At 41.5% G+C, this 21,091-nt stretch overlaps 1 protein-coding gene across 1 annotated transcript in view; it reads right to left on the reverse strand.

Annotated features, from left to right (window-relative positions):
• B4GALNT1 (beta-1,4-N-acetyl-galactosaminyltransferase 1) overlaps positions 1–21,091 on the reverse strand; it is a 306,925-nt gene that overhangs the window by 38,891 nt on the left and 246,943 nt on the right. Inside the window, exon 6 of the mRNA XM_082244664.1 lies at positions 20,416–20,456. Coding sequence (XP_082100790.1) covers positions 20,416–20,456 — 41 coding nt within the window. The remainder of the gene's footprint in view (positions 1–20,415; positions 20,457–21,091) is intronic.

Genomic DNA, 21,091 nt, shown 5'->3' on the forward strand with positions numbered 1-21,091 from the left:
AACTGGCATAAACTGCCAATATAAATATCTTTGTTTCTCCTTTTCTAGGTTCTTTAGTTAATTACAGACAGCACTGTTCAATATTTTACAGCTATCATGAAATATACAGTGCCTTGCGAAAGTATTCGGCTCCCTTGAACTTTTCAAACTTTTGCCACATTTCAGGCTTCAAACATAAAGATATAAAACTGTAATTTTTTGTGAAGAATCAACAAGTGGGACACAATCATGAAGTGGAACAAAATTTATTGGATATTTCAAACTTTTTTAACAAATAAAAAACTGAAAAATTGGGCGTGCAAAATTATTCAGCCCCCTTAAGTTAATACTTTGTAGCGCCACCTTTTGCTGCGTTACAGCTGCAAGTCGATTGGGGTATGTCTCTATCAGTTTGGCACATCGAGAGACTGACATTTTTGCCCATTCCTCCTTGCAAAACAGTTCAAGCTCAGTGAGGTTGGATGGAGAGCGTTTGTGAACAGCAGTTTTCAGTTATTTCCACAGATTCTCGATTGGATTCAGGTCCGGACTTTGACTTGGCCATTCTAACACCTGGATATGTTTATTTGTGAACCATTCCATTGTAGATTTTGCTTTATGTTTTGGATCATTGTCTTTTTGGAAGACAAATCTCCGTCCCAGTCTCAGGTCTTTTGCAGACTCCATCAGGTTTTCTTTCCAAGAATGGTCCTGTATTTGGCTCCATCCATCTTCCCATCAATTTTAACCATCTTCCCTGTCCCTGCTGAAGAAAAGCAGGCCCAAACCATGATGCTGCCACCACCATGTTTGACAGTGGGGATGGTGTATTCAGGGTGATGAGCTGTGTTGCTTTTACGCCAAACATAACGTTTTGCATTGTTGCCAAAAAGTTTGATTTTGGTTTCATCTGACCAGAGCACCTTCTTCCACATGTTTGGTGTGTCTCCCAGGTGGCTTGCGGCAAACTTTAAACGACACTTTTTATGCATATTTTTAAGAAATTGCTTTCTTCTTGCCACTCTTCCATAAAGGCCAGATTTGTGCAGTATACGACTGATTGTTGTCCTATGGACAGAGTCTCCCACCTCAGCTGTAGATCTCTGCAGTCCATCCAGAGTGATCATGGGCCTGTTGGCTGCATCTCTGATCAGTCTTCTCCTTGTATGAGCTGAAAGTTTAGAGGGACGGCCAGGTCTTCGTAGATTTGCAGTGGTCTGATACTCCTTCCATTTCAATATGTAAACAAGAAAAGATTCCCCTATGTATGGGACTGTAAATGCCACTGAACACTGTGTTATGCATAAAATATCTTTATTATTACAAAATACATACAAAATAATAACATAAATCAATAACATCACAGGGCATAAAAATATGCATGCATATGCCAGACCAATTACCGAACACAATAGGGGCGCTTAGGTGTACAAGGTGATCGTGGAACCGGAACCGACCCGGGTCGGTTCCGGTTCCACGATCACCTTGTACACCTAAGCGCCCCTATTGTGTTCGGTAATTGGTCTGGCATATGCATGCATATTTTTATGCCCTGTGATGTTATTGATTTATGTTATTATTTTGTATGTATTTTGTAATAATAAAGATATTTTATGCATAACACAGTGTTCAGTGGCATTTACAGTCCCATACATAGGGGAATCTTTTCTTGTTTACAATTTACAGGGATGATGGCCACTGACACTGGGCACTGAGTGACAAGATACTGTTTTGTTCTCTTCCATTTCAATATTATCGCTTGCACAGTGCTCCTTGGGATGTTTAAAGCTTGGGAAATCTTTTTGTATCCAAATCCGGCTTTAAACTTCTCCACAACAGTATCTTGGACCTTCCTGGTGTGTTCCTTGTTCTTCATGATGCTCTCTGCGCTTTAAACGGACCTCTGAGACTATCGCAGTGCAGGTGCATTTATACGGAGACTTGATTACACACAGGTCAACATTGGATCATTCAGAGATCCTGACTGAACTTCTGGAGAGAGTTTGCTGCACTGAAAGTAAAGGGGCTGAATAATTTTGCACGCCCACTTTTTCAGTAAATTTCGTTCCACTTCATGATTGTGTCCCACTTGTTGATTCTTCACAAAAAATTACAGTTTTATATCTTTATGTTTGAAGCCTGAAATGTGGCAAAAGGTCAAAAAGTTCAAGGGGGCCGAATACTTTCGCAAGGCACTGTATATGTGTAGCCACCTTGTCCTAAGCAGGAGTGACTATATACATTTACTGTTGCTTGCTGTAATCAGCCTAAACATACACTATATTGCCAAAAGTATTGGGGCGCCTGCCTTTACACGCACATGAACTTTTAATGGCATCCCAGTCTTAGTCCGTAGGGTTCAATGTTAAGTTGGCCCACCCTTTAAAACTATAACAGCGTCAACTCTTCTGGAAAGGCTGTCCACAAGGTTTAGGAGCGTGTCTAAGGAAAAGTTTGACCATTCTTCCAGAAGCGCATTTCAGGAAGGTCATGCACTGATGTTGGACGAGGGGGCCTGGCTTGCAGTCTCCGCTTTAATTCATCCCAAAGGTGTTCTGTCGGGTTGTGGTCAGGACTCTGCAAAGGCCAGTCAAGTTCCTCCATGCACCTTGTTTGTGCACTGGTGTGCAGTCATGTTGGAACAAGGAAGGCTCCATCCCCAAACTAGTCCCACAAAGTTGGGAGCATGAAATTATTCAAAATGTCTTGGTATGCTGACGCCTTAGGAGTTGCCTTCACTGGAACTAAGGGGCCAAGCCCAACCAATGAAAAACAACCCCACACCATAGCAGCCATGTGCTCATAGCAGCCATGTGTTCATTTGATTAGGCCAAGTCCTAGGCTCACACTGTCCTGCTGGATGTGGTCTTCCTGGGGGGGGGGGGGGGAGTGACCCTGTGCCTGAACACCACGAAGGAACTTTGGCTGGGATAGCTGGGACCTCAACTAAAATACAGTTTCTTTCCTGAGAGTTTGCTGATACTTCACCTACTCTACAGTACAGCCAGGAGCTTAAAGTAGAATTCCAGGCAAATACCGACTATACTTAAACCTGCCCCCATCCCCATTCTAAGCCTATTCTAACTACCCTGTAAGGCACATATGTCAAACACTAGGCCCGCGGGCCAAATCCGGCTCTCCAGGCCATTTCATGTGGCCCTCGCACCTCTCCCAGAGCTGCAGTAGAACTCCACCCCTCTTTTGGGCCTCTCCAGACCCTGCACTTTCTGCTTCCCAGCTCTGCCCCCAGGGTCTTCCCAGCAGTGACACAAGGCAAGGGGTACACTTTGTTGTAAGGGAGGGTGGGGGGGACTCTTGACATCTGATGTAAGGGGGTTGGGATACTCTAGACATCTAGTATTACAGATACAACCGGCCCTTTGAGGGCAATCATAATGCTGATGCGGCCCTCGATGAAGTTGAGTTTGACACCCCTGCTGTAAGGGGTAATTACCTATTCTCAGGGTGCTCTGGTCCAGTCACATGATCTTTCTAGGGGCCAGCTTCAGAGGAGAAATCGGCAACAACAGCTGCAGAGCCTGGCTGATGATGTCACACTTACTATGACATCAGGCTTACTATGGGGCATCCACTGTCGGCTGTTCCTTCTCTACCCTGAAGCTGGAGCTGGGAGCCGATCATGTGACCGTATTGAAGTGCCCTCAAAATAGGTAAATATAGACATCTTTCCTTTACAGGGTAGTTAGAATAGGCTTAGAATGGGGGGCCTTTAGGTAGAATTAGGATTTGACTGGAATGCTAAACTCATAGAATGCCAGGTCGTATGGTTGTTTGCCTGTAAAGGCTGACAATAGGTTTCTTTGTCCTGATGTCACAGTTTGGCATTGGCCAAAAGAAACATAAAATTGCATTAAAAAAAAAAAAATACAACAATAATGTAATACAAAACACAATGGAAAATGCGTGGAGCAGTAATGTAAATGGGGGCTTAGGACTTGTTTACACTGGTGGCAGCCAGTGACCCTATGAAAATCAATCAGCTTTCAGAGGGTAACTGACAGGTGTTTGGGAGGTGATATGTTGCCGCCTCACCACCTGTTTAACCCTGTAAAGTCCGCAATACCAAGGCACAACCACGTGTATTGCATGCAATCACAGGGTGACATGTGGCATGGCTTTGAGTGAGTTGTGTTTAGCAGGAGTACTGCCCAACAAATCTGATAGGGGGGTATCATTTTTGCAGTGGCTCTAAAGCTTTACTGCAGCATGTATACAGCCACCTCTGGCCACTTGTGCAAGGCTAAGAGCCCATTCACACTAGCGCGACTTGTCAGGGGACTTGTCAGCCTGACAAGTCGCGCTCCCTCGCGGTCCATTGACCGCCACAGGACCCGTTCTAATAGGAACGACACAAGTCGCTCCGACTTAGAAAAAGGGTCCTGTACTACTTCGGGGCGACCTCGGAGCGACTTGCATAGACTTCCATTATGTGAAGTCCCTGCAAGTCGCTCCGAAGTCGTGGTGCACGGTAATGCACAAGTAGCCCCCGAAGTAGTAAGGAGTCATGTCGCCTCTATGTGAACCGGCTCTAAGAAGGATGGTAAAACTGGGGATCAACCGCCTTTTTTTCTGCCACAAGTATAAGCTAGCCATGTAGATTTGTTTTTATAAAAACTAAGAAACACTTGCTATATGTTAGCTTCAATAGTTGGCAGGATGCAAACATTCTGCACTAACAAAGTAATAGAATAGGAGCTAAAATTCTGGTGCCTTTGATTTCTCCAATGCCTATACCTACAGAATTGAAAATGTTTGTGCATAGTCTGGGAACATGTTCACTTTGAAAGGACGAATACAATACATCTGAGCAATTCATTTTATAGAAGAATAAATGGCTGATGTATCCATATTTATGTAAACATCTTTTTGTTGCGATCTACAGCATTGTAGATTTTTGTGGCACAGTGCCAGGCTTACTGTGCCAACATCTTACATATACACTCTGCACACATTAAATACTTGGTGTCGTAAGAATTTGCTAACCACAGTTCCTGACTGTTACAGTCATAAACCGGTTGGCTCTGTTGCAAGGCCTGCTCTCTAAGACATGGCCTCAGTTTCTTTCTAATGGCACAGCCAAGTTTAAAGAGAAACAAGCCTTTATTTATACAAGACTCTCCCCCACACACAATAAATATAACACTGTGTCTAAAATTCTTTCAAGAGCCAAAGTTGTTCCAAGAAAAACAAGATCAAATGTAAAATCTTTCCCAAAATTCAATTATTGTATGTCTGTAGAACAAAAGTGTTACTAAACCAACAATAGTAAAATCAGTCTGTATATGCAGTGAAGCATGCTTGTTATACTCACTGTGGAACCTAAGGGGTTAATCCTTTGCATTGTGTAAAAAGGCTGTTTGATCCCGTCTTCTCTGATCCTCCCCTTCTTTTACTGTCCCCAATCCATCTGCTCATAGTACAGAGCCTTAGAGGCACTCTGCACATGCTCAATATGGTGTGTATTGCTAGAGAGTTTTTTTTTTGGGGGGGAGGGTGCATCCAATCAGCACAGGGCCAATCAACACTGTCCAGACCGAGGGTCAGGGGTCATGCAGCCTTATAGGACAGTCAGAAGTCCTCATAGGACTTCTACAAGTTTTAAACAGACACTGATAGAAGTTACAAGACTGCTATATACTGCTGATGAGAAAAGGTATTTAGCAGTTTATATTTACTAAAATAATTGAATTTCCATGTTCTGTGTACTGTGGGAGACCAGATATAGTGATTGCAGGCTCCTGGGTTCAGTAACACTTTAACTACTCAGCAAGTACTGTAATTCTGATAAGTGTACTCTGCAGGATACAACTCAGTATTACTGAGACATACATTTGCATTCATAGAATTGGAAGTAAAAATCAACACTAAGATATAAAACATGTCCGGTCATCTTGGTGAAAGATGTGAGTATTGGCACTACTTCCATCCCAAGTGCAGCATGGGTACATGTTGAATTCATTTTAATTCATTTTGCAGTTTTGGAAAGGGATATTGCAGTTTTCTAATGAGCACATATTTTGAGAATATTTTAGGGTTTACCGTGAAGTGGATGTAAATCCTAGAACAAAAATGTAATATATTGCAGCTCACCAGTCCTTAGATGTGGTGCCTGCACTAGTTTTTTTTTTTTTTTTATTCTGGTGATCTTACCACTTCCTGTAATAGGTTGGTCTAAAATGTTAAAAAATTTTGATTTTACATTTTTTTTGGGGAATTTCATATAAAAAAATGTGAAAAATATTGTTATTTTTGCAAAATTGGTGCTCTTTTTTTGTTTATAGCGCATTATCAAAAAATCGCACAGGTGATCAAATACCACCAAAAAAAAGCTCTGTTTGTGGGAAAAAAGGACGTCAAATTTGTTTAGGTACAGCGTCGCACGACCGCACAATTGTCCGTTAAAGTCACGCAGGGCCGAATCGCAAAATTGGCCCTGGTCAGGAAGGGGGTAAAATCTTCCGGGGCTTAAGTGGTTAAGACCGGAAAGATTTGCCCCCTTAATGACCAGGCCCTATTTTGCGATTCAGCACTCTGTTACTTTAACTGAGAATTGCGTGGTCATGCGACGCTGTACCCAAACAAAATTTATATCCTTTTTTTCTCGACAAATAGAGCTTTCCTTTGATGGTATTTAATCAACTGTGCAATTTTTATTTTCTGCGCTAAAAACAAAAAAATAGCGACAATTGTGAAAAAAAAAAACAATACTTTTCACATTCTGCTATAGGACATTCTCAAAAAAAGAAATTTAAAAATCAAAATTTTTTAACATTTTAGGCCAATTTGCTTTCTGCTACATATTTTTGGTAAAAAAAAAACAAATTGCAATAAGCGTATTTTGATTGGTTTGCGCAAAAGTTATCGCGTCTACTAACTACGGGAAACATTTTTGTAATTTCTATCGTTTTTTTTTTTATACTAGTAATGGCGGCGATCTGCAATTTTTTGCGGGACTGCAACATTACGGCGGACAGATTGGACCCCTGACATTTTTGACACTTTTGGGGGTACCAGTGACATTACTACAGTAATCAGTGCTAAAGATATGCACTGTTACTGTAATAATGCCATTGGCAGGGAAGGGGTGTGGGGGATCATGGGGTTAAGTTTGAGCTTAGGGGAGTGATTCTAACTGTGGGGGGGGGGGTGTGTCTTGTGAAATGATCATAGAGACATGTGATCCTATATAGAAGGATCATATGAGCTCTGTGATCATCCCAGGGAGAAGGACGGTCGGTTGTGTTTACAACAGCCAACCGTCCTTCTCTCTCAGCAGGGAACGATCACGGGTGTCAGGCGGCAATCGGAGCTGCCGGACAACCGCATCGGCTTCCCGATTGACGATCGGGGGTGGGGGCTTGCCCCCTAGCTGCCCCCAGGCGAGTGACGTAGATCTACGTCATTTGCCTGTACGACCCAGCCTGCCGCAGTAAATATACAGTAAGCGCTCCGGAAGTGGTTAAGATGTAGCGCAATGTCCTCAATTTAAAAAAAAAAGTCCACACAATATTAATGGTCCATAAATAGTGTTCCAGCCACCAACGTGCTCAATGTAGGCAAATTTCTTCCTGTTCATCACATTTTACCCATGCTCCACATGCTGCACCTAATGGAAAATGTGAATGCTCACCTTCAACATTTGACATCAATGGCTAGTTAAGGTCAAATGTGCTGTTTGCCCCCTCCTGGGGCTATACTCAAAGACCTTCCGGAGCCAACAAATATTCAAATATTGAAGGAGAAATCCCCTATGAAATCATGTGAGTTGATGATGCAATGCGTTGTTAGGAGCCGGTGACGTCACCCTGCTAACCCAAATGTATGCAGGCGGCCATTTTATTGGAGGTTATACAGTGAGGAAAATAATTATTTAATCCCCTGCAGATTTTGTAAGTTTGCCCACTTGCAAAGAAATGAAGGGTCTATATTTGTTGTCATAGGTGTATTTTAAGTGATAGAGACAGAATATCAACCAAAAATCCAGAAAAAAACACATGATACAAATGGTATAAATTGAGTTGCAGTTCAGTGAGTAAAATAAGTATTTGATCCCCTACCAACCAACAATTATTCTGGCTCCCACAGACTGACTACAGTATGTGCTCGTGTGGTACACAGATAAGTCCTGTCAATTTAGGAAGGTGCTCCTAATGACAACTCGTTATGTGTATAAAAGACCCCTGTCCACACAATCTCTTTCTTCCATTAAAAATTCACCACGATGGGTAAGATCAAAGAGCTGTCAAAGGATGCCAGGGACAAGATTGTAGACCTGCACAAGGCTGGAATTGGCTACAAGACCATCAGCTTGGTGAGAAGGAAACAACTGTTGGAACAATTATTCAGAGATTGAAGAAATACAGAATAACCATCAATCACCCTCAGTCTGGAGCTCCATGCAAGATTTCGCCTCATGGGGTGAGAAGGTTTATGAGAAAACTGAGGGATCAGCCCAGAACTACACGGGAGGAGCTTGTGAATGATCTCAAGGCAGTTGGGACCACAGTCACCAAACAAACCATTGACAACACAATACGTGGCCATGGACTGAAATCCATTTTCCATATGGGTGGAACTCGGCTTTAAGAAATATAAATGCATCGATTAACTGATGTTCTTTTGGCATCTTTATTATTGCATGATTATAAGAACAATACCATGGAACTAATATTACATGGACATTTGGGACTTTATTTACCTTTTTTTCAATTTGTTATAATATTTATTTATTTGTGTTTATATTTGCGTGATATATGCTGCATTGTTGTATGACTATTGGGAAATTGCACTTCATACTCACACTGCGTGTCACTGTCAAAGGTTTATTCTTAACCACTTGCCAACCGCCGCAAGTACATATACTGCCCCTCACAGGCAAAGTGACGTATGGGCACATCACTAGCCTGTGAGGCTCTGGGGAGCGAGCGCGCGCCTCCAGAGGCGCGCTCCCGCTCGGTCACGGACCCCCCCCCCCCGCGTGTGTGCCCGGCAGACCCGATGTCCGCCGGGCACTCGCGATCGTCCGTGACAGCGGGAGAAAGGCAGGCGGCTGCTGTAAACAAGCCGCCTGTCATTCTCCCCTGTGTAAAAAAAGTGATCATACGGTTCTACTATGTAGGACCGTTGATCACTGTTCCTACACTTCAAGCCACAGCCAATCACAGTAAGAATCACGCCCCTAGGGACACACACCACCCCTCCCTCTCAAATAAAGTTAGCCACTTCACTACCAGTGTCATTTTTACAGTAACAGTGCATATGTATAGCACTGATTACTGTAGTAATGTCACTGGTAACCCCAAAAGTGTCAAAAATGTCAGTCAAGGTCCGATCTGTCCACCGCAATGTTGCAGTACCGCAAAAAAAAAAAAACGTAGATCGCCGCCATTATGCGTTTAAAAAAAAAAAACAACAAAAATCTTTCCCTTTGTTAGTAAACGTGATAACTTTTGCGCAAACCAATCAAAATACGCTTTTTGCGTTTTTTTTTTTTACAGGTGATCAAATACCACCAAAAGAAAGCTCTGTTTGTGGGAAAAAAAGGACCTCAAATTCGTTTAGGTACAGCGTCGCACGACCGCGCAATTGTCCGTTAAAGTCACGCAGTGACGAATCACAAAATACCCCCTTGTCAGGAAGGGGGTAAAATCTTCCGGGGCTTAAGTGGTTAACTGGTGTTGCCAATTAGAAAAACTTTTTAAAATCTACAATACACATTCAAGGCAATACAAACATAATGTGTGAAATACTGTATATAAATACCACAATTCCCAAACCATAATCACAAGCAAAACATAGCATAAGAAAGGTTTAAAGCCTAGTACTCGGCCAAATGACAGGTGGCATCCGCCGGATCAATAGAAAGCGGTGGACATTCGGCCCGTGTGCAGGGCAGCCAGTTGGACAGAAGCCGGCCGTTCGGCTGGCTTCTGTCAAAGGTCAGTGGCTAAAAGAGCTGACCGGAGTGTTCTGGTTGGGGGTCATAACACAAAAGCACAGCAGGGGAGATCGCTGTACTAACATCGGATTGTTAGTACAGAAGCTCTGACCTGAGCTGTGATAGTAGTAGTGTGAACGAGGCTTACAGTGTTACTACACCCAGGACCCTGCATTCACTATATCTGGTCTCCCACAGTACAGAGAATGGAAATGCAATAGCTTTAGTAAATATAAACTGCTGAATACCTTTTTTAATCAGCAGTTAGAGCAGTCTTCTGACTTCTATCAGTGCCTGGTTAAGACTTGTAGGAGACGTTTTTATTCTGCTCTGACTGTCCTATGAGGCTGCAGGACCCCTGAGCCTCTGTCTGGACAGTGCTCATTGGCCCTGTGCTGATCACATGCACCCTCCCAAAAAAAGAAGAATTGCAGGATCACAGAAGACAGGATCAAACAGACGTTTTACACAATGCAGAGGATTAATCCCTTAGGTTCCACAGTGAGTATAACAAGCATTCTTTACTGCATATACAGTCTAATTCTACTGTTGTGGGTTTAGTAACCCATTAAGATATTGGTATAAAGATCTCTTTGTCATACAATAGAATGTTTTTTCTTGACTGTAAATCCCCTAGTACAAAAATATCACTTTGTGCCATTGCGTGACACAGAAAGATATTTTTGTACTTGGGGGATTTACAGATAGGAAAGAAACATTTTTTTGTGAATTAATAAAGAGCATTTTTTATACCATTCGCTTATATCCTTTCTAAGCCTGGTATGGATCCTTATCCTGTTGAACTGTTTTCTTTGTCTTTTTAGAAAGTTATATCTCATAGAGGATTATATACACCAAGAAAAATACCCACAATGTGTTACTACTTTTTTGGCATGTCTGCAGTTGAAGAACTAGTTTCAAGTTTCAGTTTACAAACATGCACTGCCGGGAACTGAAATTGTTTTAATGAATGCTAAAACTTATTCAACCAACAGTACATTCTGGTTAGTTTTAACTTGTATTTAATACACAGCAGAGGTGGGGGACTTGAGTCACATGACTTGACTTGAGTCAGACTTAAGTCACCAGTTTGAGGACTTGAGACTTGCTTGACTAAAATTAAGAAAAGACTCGACTTGACTTTGACTTGGTATTCATGACTTGAGACTTGATTTGAGACATATGACTCAAAATGACTTTACTTTAAGTTATTACATATTTGCATTTTCTCAAGCTGTGTTAAAGCAAAATGAATGTGCCTTGTTATGTTTCTGACACCACAGTCACTTAAAACACCTCAGTGTGTTCTGATTTTTAGGACACTGGCTGTTTAACAATAGAAATACTTAACCACTTGCCGACCGCCGCAAGTACATATACTGCGGCGGTCAGCCCCGGCCAGGCAAAGTGATGTACTGGTACATTTACTAGCCTGTCACCGGCTTGTGAGTCAATAGCGGGCGAGCGTGCGCCCGCCCCGGCTCGTTCCCTAACAAGTCAGTGCGTGTGACAGGCGGACCCGATGTCCGCCGGTCACTCGAGATCGTTTGCCGGGAAGGGAGAAAGGCAGGCGGCTAATGTAAACAAGCCGCCTGTTATTCTCCCCTGTGTAAAAATGGAGATCAGACGGTTCTACTATGTAGGACCGTTGATCTCTGTTTTTACACTAGTAGCTATGTCCCATCACAGTTAGAAACACGCCCCTAGGACACACTTAACCCCTCCCTCTCCAATAAAGTTATCCCCTTCCCTGCCAGTGTAATTTTACAGTAACAGTGCATATGTATAGCACTGATTACTGTAGAAATGTCACTGGTACCCCCAAAAGTGTCAAAATGTCAGTCAAGAGTCCGATCTGTCCGCCGCAATGTCGCAGTCCCGCAAAAAAAAAAAAAAAAAAACGCAGATCGCCGCCATTACTAGTTAAAAAAACACCAAAAATGACAAAAATCTTTCCCTTTGTTAATAAACGCGATAACTTTTGCGCAACCAATCAAAATACGCTTTTTGCGATTTTTTTTTTACCAAACATATGAAGCATATAACAAATTGGCCGAAAATTTTGATTTTTAAATTTTTTTTGGGGAATTTCATATAAAAAAAATGTGAAAAATATTGTTATTTTTGCAAAATTGACGCTCTTTTTTTGTTTATAGCGCATGATCATAAAATCGCACAGGTGATCAAATACCACCAAAAGAAAGCCCTGTTTGTGGGAAAAAAAGGACATCAAATTTGTTTAGGTACAGCGTCGCACGACCGCGCAATTGTCCGTTAAATTCACGCAGTAAAAAAAATTGCAAAAAAAACCCTGGTCAGGAAGGGGGTTAAAATCTTCCGGGGCTTAAGTGGTTAACATGTTTTTAGTGACTGTAGTGACTGTGGTGTTGAAACATGACCGGATGAAGGATTTTGAGCTGTTTGGGCATTCAAAGTGTTTCTTTAATATGCCAAGAAAAAAGCACCAAGCAGTTTTGTTAATGTTGAAAATAAAACAAAACCTTTCCTGACCACTGACTTTTAACTGATTTAAAGGTGAAAATTGGGGTAGATCAGTATTTTGACTTGATTTGTGAATTGACCAGAATAAATGACTTGACTTGCTTGACTTCTAGCAGGGACTCGACTTGACTTGTTTGCTTTTCGCCACAGTAACTTCAGACTTGAAGGTTAAGACTTGAGACTTGCTTGTGACTTGCACATGTGTGACTAAAGCCCCGTACACACGTACCGATGGTCGGCATACAAATGTTCGTCTTTTCTCCCCGGGATGTCGGTGTCTGTTGAAAAGTGCAAAGACAGCACAAGGACAGCACAAGAATTTTGTCTGCAGACTTCAGCTGACTGCAGAAGTGATGTCATGTAATGGTTAACTTTCCCTGTGTTTTTAATTTTCTGAGCATGCCCAGTCTTGCAAATCTGCGGTCTGTCGGCCGAATTCTGTACTGACAGGCGAACAATCGTCCGTTCTGGTGTCCGCAGAAAAAAAATTTTCATGTTTGCACGAAAGACTTTTGTCCGCGGATTGTGCGCAGACATCTGTCGGAGGCACCATACTAACACGCGTACAATCGGCAGATCTTTCGTCCGCCGACGTTTGTATGCCGACGATCGGTACGTGTGTACGGGCCTTTACTCCCATGTCTGATACACAGACCAACTATCTGGCAGCATCTGTTGGGTAAATCTTACTAGTGTGGTCATAAGCAAAAGCACTGAGCAATAAGGTGTGCACTGTCCATGTACAAGCTCTCATTGTGATCTTCTCTAATAATATATATAAAGTAGCATACAGGCAGCAAAAACTTGGTTCTCATTTCTCTGCAGTCAAAAGAATGTATTTATTTTGGCAATGTAACTGTTCCCAATGCCAGCAGTGTAGCAGGAATTTCAAAGCCCCCCCGCACTAAGCGCCAGAGTTGCGAAATGTAGCTGCCCCGTGCTTTCTTAATATTATACTGTACAGATACAGATACAGATTACAGCAGCATTCTTACAGGCAATGTGGCCTGATGGGAATTGCAGCGGCAGCAATCCTCTGTCTCCTGCTGCGAGCAGCTAGCTGCGGCCGCTGAGCCTCTTCACTATAATGACAGGTGAACGCAGCTATTCACGGCTATCCGCACAGGTAGAGATTACCTGCATTGATCGCTGCTGGACGCACACAGAGGAGAAGATTCTTACATCAGTAGGTATCTACATGTCTAACTTCCATCCCAAATCTAAAACAATAGGGTGTTATGCCTTAATTTTAGAAGAGTTGGTAAAGCCATGCAAATGTTGCTTTTTAGTTCTAGAAAATGAGGCTGCATATGTGCTGTAAACCAACATGTATGGATGTACAGTCTGTTCAAGAGCATAGAGCAACTATTTAACTCTGCCCACTATCCTAACATTGGGAATCAACCCCCACATTTTTTGGACTTCTAATGGACATGACGCAAACAGATGTCAGTGTTTTAGCAAGGTTTTCGTGTTTTGCACTGGTTTAATGGACAGTTGTTTACATGGTGTCTACCTCACCATAACTTGTCTGGGTATATTTAACCACTTGCTTACCAAACCATTTCTGACACTACTCTATATATATATATATATATATATATATATATATATATATATATATATATACACTATAGAATAAAATGATGGGTGTTGCATTTTTTTATGTCACACGGTAAATGCGTATTTTGGGGAAAAAAATACACTAATACATTTTTTTGCACACAAACACAATATAATACCCAATTTTTTGTAAACTATAAAAGATAATACTACGCCTAGTAAATAGATACCTAGCATGTCACACTTGTGTCTGCCCCTGGAATGGTGTAAAACTACGGTGCTTAAAATTCTCCATAGGCGACACTTTAAATGCATTTACAGGTTACTAATTGAGAGTTACATAAGAAGTCTGGTGCTAGAACTATTGCTCGCACTCTGACATTTGTGACAATACCTCACATGTGTAGTGCGATCACCGTTTACATACGTGTGAGGGACTTATGTATGCATTCATATTTGCGCATAAGCACGGGGGGACAGCGCCGCTTTACATTTTATTCTTATTTTTTATTTTATCCAAAACTTTTTTTTTTACACTAACTCTTTGTTTTTACACTATCCTTTATTTTAAACTTTATTTTTACACTGTCCTCGTCGCTTCCGGTTACTGGGGTCACAGAAAGGGAGGGAGCACGGCAGATCCTCTCTCTCTCTGTAATGCTGCCATTGCCACCAGTTGCATCGCTCCCATGATCAGTGATCAGACGTCAGAGCTCGGGAAGGGTGCGGGGGGGGTGACACCCCACTCCTGCCACCCACAGAAACCTCGGCTGCAAGTTGCAGGCATCATCCTGGTATATCCACTGCAACCTAAGAACATCCATGAAAGTCCTACAGTTGGCAAGTGGTTTTATTATTATTAATGTTATTATACAGGATTTAGATCAATTCCACTTTAGAATTACCAGAAGAACTTCTATCACTCAACCTTTAAATATAAAGCTGCATCTGGACAGGAGACAAGCATGGGTTACCCAGCGTGCTCCAAAGTAATGAGTAACCTCAATACACATAAAATACACAGAAAGTGAGAAAAATAAGGGCACGTTGTCAGCAGAAAAGATTTCCCCATTGGAAGATTTATTTTTATCTCTTATCCTGGTGACAACGCATTTCTTATCACTTCCTGTCTCATTGCCAATTCAATTATAGGAGTGACTCTTCCTAGAGGGGACAAAAACAGAAATAAAATGTTGCCAGCAATTCTAATCTTTCCCTACTTTACAATATTGTAATATTTCAAAAACATTAGCTAATTATTTTATGATAGACCTTCTCTGGTATTGAAAGAATTCCAAATAAAGTCATTCTGATTTACAGTATAGGAAGGGATGCCTCCAGAAATCTCTTCTTGTTAGTAGCAGATCATCATTTATTCAGATAGTCTAATATGTTGTTTTTATTAGCACTAATGCATAGATCATTAACCTCCCTGGCGGTATGATTCTGTCAGGAATTCTGTACCAAAAGCGGTACAATTTTTTTGCATGGAAATTTGGCGTTATGTATTATAGGCCTACAATTCTTAGTAATTACTGACTTAAACCTGACCAAAACAAGACTCTAGTAGACATCCCAGATGTGATAAATTTGAAACACAAACGCATGAATTATAATCAAATCAATAATATAATTTTATTATATAATATATATAATAAAATTATATTATTGATTAGATTATAATTCATGCGTTATATATTATATATATATATATATATATGTGTGTATATATATATATATATATATATATATATATGTGTGTATATATATATATATATATATATATATATGTGTGTGTGTGTGTGTGTGTGTGTGTGTATATATATATATATATATATGTGTGTGTGTGTGTGTGTGTGTGTGTGTATATATATATATATATATATATATATATATATATAACGCATGAATTATAATCAAATCAATAATATAATTTTTTATATATATATATGTGTGTATATAGGTATATATATATATATATATATATATATACACACACACACACACACACACACACACACATATATATATATATATATATATATATGCATATATATATAAAATATAAAATGTGTTTGTGTTTTGTGCAACGTTTTCTTTTTTTTTTAAATTTCCCTCCCTAGTTCCGCTCCCATGCAGCATTGCTGCTGCAGGGAACGGAACTAGGAAGTCCTCCTACCGACAGACGAGCGGCGGAGATCTCACTGGCGGTCACAGCAATGAGAGCTCATCGCTGGATCGCCAGGATAAGGTAAGACACTCCGCTGTGCTGTCTGCATAGCTCTGCCCATTCACCCCGAGCGTGACTCGGGGATACCGATAATAGCAGGAAATTCCTACCCCAAGTCACGCTCGGGTTTACCGCTAGCGTGGTTAAGGAAGGACTAATTATTCCATGCCAATGTAAATAATAATTAATGGCCATACTGAATCTTACAAGGGGTTGTTTGCATACTTACTTATGTTGAAATGTTAACATTTTCTATATTTGGTAGGCTAAGATACGTTTTCCTCTTTACTTAAAGGAGTTGTAAAGCCAGAAGGTTTTCTTTATTCTTAATGCATTCTATGTATTAAGGTAAAAAACCTTCTGTGTGTAGCAGTCTCCTCAGCACCCCCTAATACTTACCTGAGCCCCATTTCTGTCCAGCGATGTCCACAATTTCCTCAGCCATCCGGGACTCTCCCTCCTCATTGGCTGAGGCACAGCAGTGGCGCCATGGGCTCCCGCGGCTGTCACTCAAAGTCAGTCAGCCAATCGGGAGAGGGGGACGGGGCTGAACGGCAGCTCTGTGTCTGAATGGACAGACAGAGCTGTAGCTCGCCTCGGGTGCCCCCATAGCAAGCTGCTTGCTATGGGGGCACTCGACTCAAGGGAGGAACCAGAAGCTGCAAAGAGTGATCCGAGAAGAGGAGGATCTGGGCTACTCTGTACAAATCCACTACAACAGAGCAGGTAAGTATAACATGCTTGTTATTTAAAAAAATAAATAAATCAAGACTTTACAATAACTTTAGGAAGGATAGGGCCCTCCAATGCCCAACTACCTAATCAGTGGAAAGGGTAGCACATAAACTACACATAATCCGTATCATCAATTGTCAAATTTATTGTCTGGAAATCTTGATTTGAGCTAATTTAATGGAGAAGGATTCTGCATAAAATACTTTTTTTTTTTTTTATTACTTGGCATTGCTCTTTAGCATGCCTTAGACTAACCAATTAAGCGTAGTCATGACTCAGGTAAGAGATAACACTATAGAGAACAAAGTAAAAAGGGCACTGTGGCTAAGGGGTTAGCAGTTCTGCTAGGCAACATTAGGGGTGCTGGTTCAAATCCTAACCTCTGCATTTATTTAATTTTTTTAACCACTTAAGCCCCGGAGGATTTGGCTGCTCAAAGACCAGGCCATATTTTGTGATTCGGCACTGCGTGACTTTAACGGACAATTGCGCGGTCGTGCGACGCTGTACCCAAATGAAATTGACGTCCTTTTTTTCCCACAAACAGAGCTTTCTTTTGGTGGTATTTGATCACCTGTGTGATTTTTACTTTTTTTGCTATAAACAAAAAAAGAGCGACAATTTTGAAAAAGTAATATTTTTCACATTTTTTTATAGGAAATTTTCAAAAAAAAATGTAAAAATCAAAATTTTTTAACATTTTAGGCCAATTTGTTTTCTGCTACATATTTTTGGTAAAACAAAACAACAATAAGCGGATTTTGATTGGTTTGCACAAAAGTTATTGCGTTTACTAACTGCGGGAAAGATTTATATCATTTTTATTGTTTTTTTTTTTTTAACTAGTAATGGCGGCGATCTGCGATTTTTTTTGCGGTACTGCGACATTGCAGTGGACAGATTGGACCCCTGACTGACATTTTTGACACTTTTGAGGGTACCAGTGACATTACTACAGTAATCAGTGCTATACATATGCACTGTTACTGTAAAAATTACACTGGCAGGGAAGGGGTTAACTTTATTAGTGATCAAGGGGTTAAGTGTGTCCCTAGGGACGTGATTCTAACTGTCAAGGGCCGTGGCTAGTGATGTAACCACAGAGACATATGATCCTACATAGCAGGATCGTATAGTCTCTGCTTTTACACCAGGGAGAATGACAGGCGGCTGTGTTTACATTAGCCGCCTGCCTTTCTCCCTCTCCAGCGGGAGATCACGAGTGCCCGGCGGACATCGGAGCCGCCGGTCACTCGCACGGGGATGTCAGGGAACGAGCGGGGACGGGAGAGCGCCTCTGGCGGCGCGTGCTCGCCCCCTAGAGGCTCAGGGGCGAGCGACGTACCGGTACATCGCTTTGCCCAGGAGCACCAGACTGCCACAGTATATGTACTTGCGGCGGTCGGCAAGTGGTTAACGCCTTGCTCCAGAAGAGATATGTCACTTCGTTTGCACTGGCACTTGGTAACTTTCTTGAAAATGTTCACATAAACTACTAAAGTGGACATATCTTTTCAGAACGTTCCCATACAGGACCTGTCTTTCAGGCCTCAGTGGCCTTAAACTGAATCTGTCTGGTAGAGGATTTCCACCATTTTTGTCCATTCTACAGCTATGCACATTATGTATACCAAATGCACCTTTAGGCAAAATTGGCAGAGCTCCTGAGATTATGTTTTTAATCGTGACATGAAAATGCTCTCTACATCGTTGTAATATGTAAAGTTGATGCCTACCACACCCCTAAAGAAGGAGCTGTGAAAGCCCCAAAATGCGTCAGGTGGGGGACGCCAGTCTTTATATATTGTATACATTGGTGTTATTGGAGATTTGCATTTCATGTACATTTTTCGACAATGGTTTTATTGTGGTAACATAAATAAATTGTCTTTTACTAAAACAATGTTATGAGATATTCATTGCCTAAAAAATCCCACCCAATGGGGAATTCTCTATGGTCTATAGATTTAGGGATGTGGCACGTGTAGGGAGGTCCATCCCCGAGTTTGCTTAACTACAGCAAGGGGTTGACATGTTCCCTCATGATCCAAAGACATAGTGGTAGGTTAATTGGCTCCAGTCTAAAATGGCCATAGTATGTGTATGTATGATTGTGAGTTAGGGACCTTAAATTGTAAGCTCCTTGACGACAGGGACTTATGTGAATGTACAATATATACACTATATTACCAAACGCATTAGGACATCTGCCTTTACACACACGTATGAACTTTAATGGCATCCCAGTCTTAGTCCGTAGGGTTCAATATTGAGTTGGCTCACCCTTTGCAGCTATAACAGCTTCAACTTATCTGGGTGGTTTACAAATGTGTCTATGGGAATGTTTGACCATTCTTCCAGAAGTGCATTTGTGAGGTCAGGCACTGATGTGGACAAGAAGGCCTGGCTCACAGTCTCCGCTCAAATTCATCCCAAAGGTGTTCTATCTGGTCGAGGTCAGGACTCTGTACAGGCCAGTCAAGTTTCTCCACCCCAAGCTCGCTCATCCATGTCTTTATGGACCTTGCTTTGTGCACTGCTTCAAATCATTTGGTGGAGGGGGGATATGGTGTGGGGTTGTTTTTTAGGCGTTGGGCTTGGCCCCTTAGCTCCAGTGAAGGGAACTCTTAAGGCGTCAGCATACCAAGACAATTTCATGCTCCCAACTTTCTGGGAATAGTTTGGGGATGGCCCCCCTTTCCTGTTCCAACATGACTGTGCACCATTGCACAAAGCAAGGTCCATAAAGACATGGATGAGTGAGTTTGGGCTGGAGGAACTTGACTGGTCCTGACCTCAACCCGATATGACACCTTTGTGATGAATTAGAGCAGAGACTGCGAGCCATGCTTCAGCAAAAGATGTGCCTTGTCAAAACCTCTATGTTTCGCCTTTAATATTTTACGTTTTGCATTCAAAAACTTCTACAAGAAATACCTCAAGATAACAAGAAAGGGCATAACTTAAAGTGATTATAAGGCAGAAGGTTTTTTTTTTATCTGAATCCATTTTATGCATTATGATAAAAAGCCTTCTGTGTGCAGCAGCCCCCCTCATACTTACCTGAGCCCCATTTCTATCCAGCGATGTCCACAAGTGCCTCAGACAACTGGAACTCTCTCTCCTAAATGGCTAAGACACAGCAGCGACGCCATTGGCTCCCACTGCTGTCAATCAAACTCAGGCTCAAGCTGCTTGCTGTGGGGGCACTCAACAGGAGGGAGGGGCCAGGAGCACTGAAGAGCGACACGAAAAGAAGAGGATCTGGGCTGCCCTGTGCAAAACCACTGCACAGAGGTGGTAAGTACAACATGTTTGTAATTTTAATAGAAAAAAAAAAAAAAACAAGACTTTACAATCACTTTAAAACACAAATCACAGCTGCATTTAGGTCCACATGCACACAATGGCATGATCATACAAGTGGTTTCTAACAAAATATTCTTACCTCATAATAGTTTTTTTTATTGAGATCAAGTAAACGTAAACCTGCAAGAAAAACACAGATTATTAATGTCTGGTGGGATTATTTTCATGGCACAGAAATAGTAAAAACTACATTTACAGCAGGAAATAATGCGGCCATATCTGACTTAGATATTGAAGAAACAGGCCCTGGGCTTTCTCTGGCCCTGGATTTTACTGTCTAGTATTTCCAATTTTGTTGGCTTAATACTTGTTCCATTACTCACTAGAAGCCAAGGTGAGGGTGAAAACCCATCCAGATCACGTGCTGCACAGTTAGCTCTGCAAGAGCAACTGAAGACAGGTTCATAGAAATCAAACACTGGTCCAGGTCAAACATGGGTCCAGGTCAATCACGATGAACGATGCCCATTGAGACACGTCTCGCCATGAAGAAAATCCCATGCCCACTGAGACATGCCCGATCCCATTGTTTCCTTTGTGTCGAATGACATCACTAGATCCCCACAGCTAAAGTAAACAAAAGGGAGAGGTCACACAGATAAGGTCATTGACCAAACATTTGATCAATGTCCCTATTTTAATAAAGGACTTTTTGACTTTTTTTTTTGCAGTGGGTGGATCTGAAATTAAGAATCAGATACAGAAAAAAAATGGGATTTTTAACATACCGTAAAATCCATTTCTCTGATGTTCAC

Source organism: Pelophylax lessonae (genome assembly GCF_965119305.1).
Source record: "Pelophylax lessonae genome assembly, chromosome: 2".
Taxonomy (NCBI): domain Eukaryota; kingdom Metazoa; phylum Chordata; class Amphibia; order Anura; family Ranidae; genus Pelophylax; species Pelophylax lessonae.